This window comes from Hydra vulgaris, chromosome 15 (assembly GCF_038396675.1).
Source record: "Hydra vulgaris chromosome 15, alternate assembly HydraT2T_AEP".
Taxonomy (NCBI): domain Eukaryota; kingdom Metazoa; phylum Cnidaria; class Hydrozoa; order Anthoathecata; family Hydridae; genus Hydra; species Hydra vulgaris.
In genome coordinates this window covers 25,778,510-25,787,500 of record NC_088934.1, presented here as the reverse complement: position 1 = coordinate 25,787,500, position 8,991 = coordinate 25,778,510, and the positions used below count along the sequence as shown (strand labels likewise).

Below are 8,991 nucleotides of genomic sequence, written 5' to 3'. Positions count from 1 at the left end.
CATAAGTTATGTAAAGTACACGAATGCTGTTAATGTCCCAATAGAGGAATGTTCTTTTTAACATGCCTAGTGCTGTATTGGTTTGGCTACAGCGTGTGTGACTTGGTCTTGCTACTTGAGTCGGTTGTTGACAAGTCGGTTGTTGACGAGAGAGACCTTGGTATCAACCAAGGTCACTCTCGGAGGTGGTCTCACTAAGACTGTGGCAGTTACCGATGCAGTCAGTTATGGTAAACATGTGCGAGCCAGGCAAATTGTCAATAAATGCAGTGTTGAGGCGGTTGTTAACTCTCTTGTCAAAGAACATGGCTTTACACTTGTCTTCGTTAAAACTCATGTTCCATGTGTGGGCCCATTTAACTAGGCAATCAATGTCTTCTTGGAGAATTTGGTAGTCAGAGGTGTCTTTGATAACAGCTATTAGTTTTGTATTGTCGGCAAAGAGCTTACAACAGTGATGAGTAAGGCTTAACATGTCATTGATGATATAATAAAGAGAAGGGGTCCTATTACTGAACCTTGAGGAACTCCACGGAGGACATCTAACCAATCAGAAATGTAGTCACCTTGTACGAATCAAATAGCTTACAGCAGCGATGAGTAAGGCTTGACATATCGTTGATGAAGATAATGAAGAGAGAGGGTCCTATTGAACCTTGAGAAACTCCACTGAGAACATCTAACCAATTAGAAATGTAGTCACCTTGTACAACTCTTTGATTACGGCCGTTTAGGAATGATGCTATCCAGCTACATGTACTTGTGTCAAAGCCATATGCGCAGAGTTTGACAAGTAGAAGCAAGTGACTAACCTTATCAAAGGCTTTAGCAAAATCAAGAAGGATCATTATAATTTCAAGATAAGTTTCAAGCGGGTTAGATATAATGTCGAAAGTCTCGATTGGGTTTGTCATGTGCGATCTGCGAAGAACAAAACTTTGTTGATTACTGTCAAGCAGATTATGGTCACTCATATGTTTGGGCATGGAGTCACGAACTATACGTTCCATCACCTTGCATGGAACAGAGGTGAGAGAGATTGGGCAGTAGTTAGCAGGTTTTGTCTTGCCGCCTTTTTTTAAAATGGGTGTGACATTGGCTTGTTTCCACCAAGCAGGAACATCTCCAGTAACGAAAGACTTTGTGAAGACCAGAGAGAAAGGAAGTGCTAACATTGAACGAGCTTCTGAAAGGATGGAAGGATGAAATTCATCAATACCTGGTGGTTTGTTTTTGTTCAGTTTGAAGAAACGCAATAGACAGCGGCTTGGGAGAAGTTTTTTTCATTTATAGAGTCAATCATATCGGTGCATGGTTGGAGAACAGGAGCATCACCAGGAAGATCCTTGCTATATGCAGATAAGAACTGTTCGTTTAGCAAGTTGCATATCTCAATTCTGTCGGATGTTAGCTCTCCGTTTCCATTCTCGAGAGCTCTAATATGATTTTTGCAGTTTTTGGCCTTGTTAACTAAGTCATAAAAAAGTCTAAGGTTATCTTTGCAGTTGCTTATGATGTTATTTTTGTGGGTGCAAATGGCTTTGACTTTCTGTGAGATTTTGTTAAACTCTTTAGTAAAATCATAATATAATAACAATCATATAATAGAATAAAAATTAGTTTTTTAATATAAGAAACATTTCAAATAAATTAAATGCTTTGAAATGTCAATTAATATAAATAATAAGTTTTTAATATTTCCCTTACAAATATTCATTCCTTACATAAATTGTTTATCTCATTTTAAAACTATAGCATATTTACAAAATATTAATAATACTTTACAAAACGTTTGTAAATATTTTCTACATAAATTGTTTCAGAAATTCAAAAAGTCTTTCAAACAAAGTTAACTAACAATTTTTTCAACAGTTTTTTTACATTTTTTAATTACAGTATTTTTACAGTTTAAGAAAATCAAAATTATTAAAATATAGATTTTTTTATTTTTTCTAATTAACACTTTTTTTTTGAAAGTAAATTAAAATGTAAATAATTGTTTGACTCTAGAAAATTTTCATCAGCTATAAACATTATCTAAAATTTGCCATAGTTCATTAAATTAATTATTATGATAATCTCTAGCTTAAATTAAGAATCACACACAGATAAAAGTATAAAAACAGTAATTTATACAAACCAGTCAAAAAATCCAATCATTCTATAGAAGTTACTTTAAGTTCGTTTTTAAAAAAATGTTTCAAGTTTTAAAACATTTTTATAAAAAAATCTTATAGTTTAGATTGTATATTATTATACATTTGTCTGTGTGTGTATATGTATGTGTGGGTCTGTGTGTCTGTTTGTGTGTGTCTGGGTGTATGTGTGTGTGTGCCTGTGTGTGTATGTATAATGTGTGTATGTACAATATATATATATATATATATATATATATATATATTATATATATATATATATATATATATATATATATATATATATATACATATATATATATATATATACATATATATATATATATATATATATATATATATACATATATATATATATATATATATATATATATATATATATATATATATATATATATATATATATATATATATATATATATATATATATATATATACAGTGCTTTCAAAAAAGGGAGGCGCGGTAAAAAATTGTGTTCATTTTCTTTTTTTAAACATTGTAAAAACCCATCCATATCTCCTAAAGATTTTTCTGAATTTTTTTTTGAACGACAGGAAAATTATTTCTTTGAATCTAACTTTTATTATAATTGTTGTCAATCTAACTTTTAATTGTTTTATTAATTTGTGTTAGTTAGACAATAAAATGTTAGATAAATTTACTTATGATGAAAAGTTTACTCATAATATTCTTAGCTTTTTTAAATATTTTAATAAGATCTAAAAGTAAATATACATAGAAATGGGTCGAAAAGCAGTAAGCGAAGCAATAATGTGGCTAATAATAGGTATGAAGGATGGCTCAATGATCAGTAGTAGCAATTAAATAGAAATAGCAAGAAAATTAAAAAAATTACAGAGAATTGCTTCAGATATACTCTAGTGGAAGCAAGTAATTTTTAGTGATGAAAGTAACTTAAAAGCAGTAAATAGAAAAAGCAAATTTTAGTGATGAAAGTAACTTAAAAGTAGTAAATAAACAAAGTATAGTAATCGCTTTGTTTTACTGAGGTAGCAAAGTGGCAGCGTGAGTGTTGGTATTTGGGGCTTTAATTTTAAAGGAGCAGGATTGTATAACATTTATACAGGTCAAATTAACCAACATACATATATAGAAATGCTAGAGAACTGCTTGGTTCCAACAGTGGATATACTGATTGATCAAAGAAAATGGCAGCAACCTCAAGATTTGGTGCCTACTCACACAGCTCGTACAGTAAAAGCATGGATGAATTTATTTTTGTTGCTTTAATTTTTTATATATTGCAGTTTTTTTATTGGTAATTTTTTTATTATGTTTGATAACAACTTTATATGCAATTTTATGTTTTAATAATCCAAGATGCAAGATTTGTTTCAAAAAGATTTTTCTCGCAAATAAAAAAAAATTTGTTCAATATCTTCTTTAGTTTTTACTTTATGTTGGTTTAAATTTCAGCAACAAAGTTATACTACACCTATTTTTTTTGAAAGCACTGTATGTCTGTGTGTTTGTGTATATATATATATATATATATATATATATATATATATATATATATATATATATATATATATATATATATATATATATATATATATATATATAAAACTACTAAGTTAATGAAAATTTTTCTCTTATTTAGCAATTTAGCAATTGAAATTTGTATTGATTGTCTCAAAGAGTTGTTAGACTCAAGATGATTTGAAGTTTGTTAATTAAAGATTCAACGACTAATGATAATAAATGATTAAACAATAAGTAGAGAAATTGAAAGCACAGATTGGTTTTTCTGGCAGCCAGGAAGCATACACTTATGTATGGTTTCCAAAAAGATATTTAGCTTAACCATTTTAAAAAAAATAATCTTTCTTCTAGATCCAGAGTTCACAACTAACCTAGAAATATCAGAATTTTTAACATAATTTATGTAACTCGTGGAAATTAGGCATGTTTACTAGGTAGTCATAAAAAAACATTTATAAGAAAAAAACACCGGGGAAAAAGGGATATATTGACCAAATTCAGGGGAAAGACTTTTACAAATTTTTGTAAACCCTGTGATCACAAGACAGAATAAACAAACAACACATTAAAATTTATTTTCAGTTGTTAACTGGCAAAACAAAGTATTTTTTGTAAACAAAATCTTTTTTGTCAATAGGTTATTTCCGTCACATGTAGTAATGTCACGATTAGGTTTTATGATTTTCTAATCATTGTTATTTATGGTATTATTAGTTTTTTGTTTTGTTATTTAGACTTTCGGTTCGTCGTTCGAGTATTGTAGAAAAACATCGAATATCCGTGAATGATGCAAAACAAGAAGGTGTATTTCGACAAAACTCTGAGTTTTTACAAGTAGTCATAAAAACAGTAAGGTTTTTAAACTTTGCTGCAATATATAATACTATTACTGTATCGGTAGTTATATGGCAATAGATTGTATCTCACTAAAACATAATTTTACAGGCGAGCAAAAACAAAGTTTGTAAAAGAGGTATTTCAACCAAATTTCGCTCTAATTTCGAGCATTATAGTATAATGTTCGAAATTTGGCTGAAATATCTCTTTTGCAAACTGTTTTAGTGAAATACAACCTATTGCCATACAACTACTGATATATGAGGTTTTTAGATTATAAAATAAAACAATCAAATAATTCTTAATAGTTGCTTAAAATTTGTCACAGTAATATTTTTATGTATTCATCAGCAAAAGTCAAATATTCATTTTAGGTTAAAATAGTGTAATGTTAGAGGTAAATATAATTTGTTAGGATGATGACAACGAGCAAGTTGAAGAAAACTTTCCTGAAAATTTAGAACTTTTAAATGACTCTACTGTGAGTAATGTAGACATTTCAAGATCCGAAGAATATAAATATGTAGACATTTCGAGATCCGAAGAAAAACTATCACCGGAACCTACAGATTCGTTTCAACCTAGTATTGAAGTAAACACAGACACAATTGAAGTCACTTTTGACGCAACTTCGCCCAATAAAGGTTTTAGCAAAAGACTTTATTTTAATTATTAATTAAAAAAAAAAAAATTTTATTTTTTTTTTTTATTTTTTTTTTTTTTGTAAACCAAATATTTTTGGGGTTGCTTTTGTAAAATTTAATCAACCTCAAATTTAATCAATTTTAGAATTAGACTCTACAACACAAAATGGGAACTTAAAGTCATTAACAACACAAGAGGAAATAGATCTTGAAACCGATACAGCTAGCAATATTAGTCACAATACTGCAGTTAAACGTAATTCTCTTAAAACATTAACTCTATCCACGGATGACACTGTTAAAAAAAAATGCTGCATTGTTTTATAAATTTTATACTCACACTACTACTGAGCTATCCTGCAGACCAAGCATAATTGCGCCATTTTTTAATAAAGAAATCATTATCAAATATTTATAAATGAATAAATTTTCAACAATCGTTTATAATTTTCATACTACTAAGTAATTTTTTAGTTTATATATATATATATATATATATATATATATATATATATATATATATATATATATATATATATATCACAGTTTTCTACTTCAATTGTTATTAGCCCAAAATAGTCCAATTGTTTTGGCTGTTCATCATTTTACTTGATTTTAGTGTCAAACAATTTTTATAGCAGTATTAAGATGTAACTCCTAATTTTTCTCATCGGTGCTTTTATGTTTTCCTCTATTTTGATTTTTAAACTTGTAAACGTTTTTATTACGATTATTTCATTTCGCTTGCAAACATTTTTATTACGATTATTTCATTACGTAAAAATACGCAAATATTTTTTTTTGCGTATTTTTACACGTTTGTTTTTTACATTTTTTTGTAAACTTTATAAATGTGCGCTAATAGCGGATAGGCTAATTGTTTTGACGTTAAGTTAATACTAAAGCTTTTGGCTGAGTAATCAGGATTTTTAAAAAAAAATCGATATTTATTGGTATTTAATTATTTTTTTGAACTTGATAGACAAAAAAAAAATTTTGCTATAAAATGCTATAAATATTTATAAGTTATTTATTACCCACTCGCTTTAAAAAGAAGTAATTATTAAATATGTGCCAAAGGTATGAACATTTCTGACGACGGACCCTGTATTAAATTTTAATCGATTTTAAGTTCATAACAAAATTTTGGTTCTTAAATGAATTTCTATACTATTGCTAACTTGTTACAAACTTTTGGCTGATATTATTTTGGTATATACTTATTGTAAAATTCTATTTAAGATGTAAAAAAAGCTGACTTCGTACTTGGTAAAATGCGAATTGCGAACCGGTAAAATTTTAACTTTTGCGGATCATGATCTTCTTGGTAATTGGAAGCCTAGTCAACTAATCCACAAAATTTGATTTAGATTTTTCACTGAATTTTGTTAATTGAATAATGTCACACCCTATAGGCTAAACGACGGAGCCAAAATTTAATTATATCAGTCTAAAAATAGCATAAAGTCTAGTATATCCTGCATGACTCAGCAGTCAAAGTAAACCATCTGTCTGTCCAAAACGGCAGCAGTTCTGATCTCTATTCTACTTTGCAACAACACGTTGTTATTGTTACAATAAAGGTGTAAAGAGTACATACCGTCATTCATTAAAAACTCAATAATTTACTCTAAATGGGTTAGCCCACTTGGTTTTCACAACATCTAGTTAATGTAATAGTTTACTAGCCGTTTTAAAAACTACAATCATGTATAAACTCTGCCTCATTCTGTGTATGCAGATTTTATATAATTCTGTGTATGTGTATGCATATTTAACTTTCTATATTCTTATAGTAAGTTGATGTATTTACAAATCAAATGTATTCTGAAATAGACTTTACATTTCACGGAATGTTTACATATTAGTAATAATTTTAATAGTTTACATATTAGTAATTATTTTAAGTTAACACCTTAATCAATGAAAAAAAAAAACAGTACAATACTTATATGTACAATAAATATATGCGATAAAAATAAAATAAGAAGTTTAACATATCTAAAACAATTAAAAAAAATTTATAGCTATGCTTTAAACTATATAATATAATAACAATTATTTAAAATATAAAAAACAACATTTAGATATTTTAATGGCAATTAAGCATAGTAATAAAAATAATTTTATAATGATTTATTCAAGATATAATGTTAATATTATATGTTAATGTATATGTTTAATAGTTGATGTATATATTTAATGTTAATGTATATATTTAATAGGGTACCTAGCGGTTCTAAAAATAAATTTAATAAACTTTTTGCAAAGCTTTTGGGATCGAGATGTGGACAAACGACACAAAATGCTAAACTTGATATCAATTCTGAATCTTAAATCAATTCAGAAGAAATAGCGTATAAAAGTTCAATAAAAAAAATCTTATTAGGATTTATTCTCATCTGATTCTAGCTACCTTAAACGTTTGCCAGCTAATGTAATTTTAAAAAAGATAGGAAGAATTTTGACGACAAACTTGGAAAAAAAGATAAACGAAAGATGAAGCTTTCGAAATTATATATTTAAACAAAAAGTTTACATCTTGTAGATTTTCTTGTCAAAAAGAATGAAAATAATATTAATATAGATGCAAATAATATGTATAATGATTATTACAAAAAAAATTTGTAAACTCTTCATTAGTTCTGATATAAATGCAGCATTGTTGATTTTAATACTGGAAACAGCCATGATTTTATTGTTGATTTTCAGTATCATTTTGTCTTTTATTGAACATTATAAATTTATTTATAATGAACATTAAAAATATGATTTTATCGCTTTAATGAATCTCAATTTTCTACTTTTATAACTTTCTTGGACCAGCAAGTTCTCAACTATCATATCTTAGCTCAAGGAGTGCGAGGGTTGAACAAAGTCTTGATAGTTATCTGTAAAAAACGCATAAGGATGTATCAAATTTTAAATCGGTGTAGTATTAGTGATATGTCTATATTTCACAAGTGTGGAATTATGGAGAATAATAATTTTCACATTTTTTTTCTTTACTATAAAAGAATTTATGATTTAAGATTTGCTTTTACAGAAACAAGCAACTATTTATATTGCACTATTTTTAAGTGTGTGAAAAGAAGAGGTCATGCAATCAAAAAGAATTGTAAAAACACAAGTTTTTTTTTTTTTTTGAATAATTCAATGAACATGTATTTACATACAAATAAAAACAAACAATACTATTGGCTACTATAATAAGAATTCGATTTGATGGAGTCGAATTATTTTTATGGAGCTTTATTTATTGATACTAGCATCTTAATTAGTTTATGTTACTTAAAGCGTGTAGGGGAGACCGGGGCTAGTTGGCCGCAGGGGTAAGTTGACGAACTGCGTTTATCTTTAGAGCCTTTCATCAGAAAGTGACAAAAATTATTCAGAACTTCCTCATTGACCATTTCATCATTCACTGTAGTATTGTCAGGATTCGCGCATGCGCATGGGAGATATTGAGATTTATGCGTTTTTTGGACAAAAACGTAACTCCTAGAACATCGCTTCCTTTTTACTTTACAAAGAAAATATTTAGTCGTATGAAAAAAAAATTATTGTAAAAGTTCCAGTCACAATTGGTTTACAATATCCAGTCAGACTTTTCTTTCAAAGCTGCCGTTTTTCAGGATCTATAGACTGTTTATTAAAAAAAAAGCCGTCGGGGTAAGTTGACAAATTTTTCACGGGGTAAGTTGGCTCATAGCATTTACTATGGAAAAAAATATTTATTTTTATAAAACTATTTTTTTTAATTTTTTTTATTTTTAACAATATTGAAAATATTTATTCTTACAAAAAAATTTTAAAAATATTTTGTTTAGTTTTTTTTTCCACTGAT

The 8,991-nt window shown here is 27.6% G+C and overlaps 1 protein-coding gene across 1 annotated transcript in view; it reads left to right on the top strand.

Moving 5' to 3' along the window:
* LOC101239857 (protein phosphatase 1 regulatory inhibitor subunit 16B) overlaps nucleotides 1-5,595 on the top strand; it is a 51,121-nt gene extending 45,526 nt beyond the window's left edge. Inside the window, exons 9-11 of the mRNA XM_065820370.1 lie at nucleotides 4,398-4,512; nucleotides 4,916-5,144; nucleotides 5,290-5,595. Of these exons, the coding sequence (XP_065676442.1) occupies nucleotides 4,398-4,512; nucleotides 4,916-5,144; nucleotides 5,290-5,471 (526 nt within the window). The 3' untranslated portion in view covers nucleotides 5,472-5,595. The remainder of the gene's footprint in view (nucleotides 1-4,397; nucleotides 4,513-4,915; nucleotides 5,145-5,289) is intronic.
* Nucleotides 5,596-8,991: the final 3,396 nt, after the last annotated feature.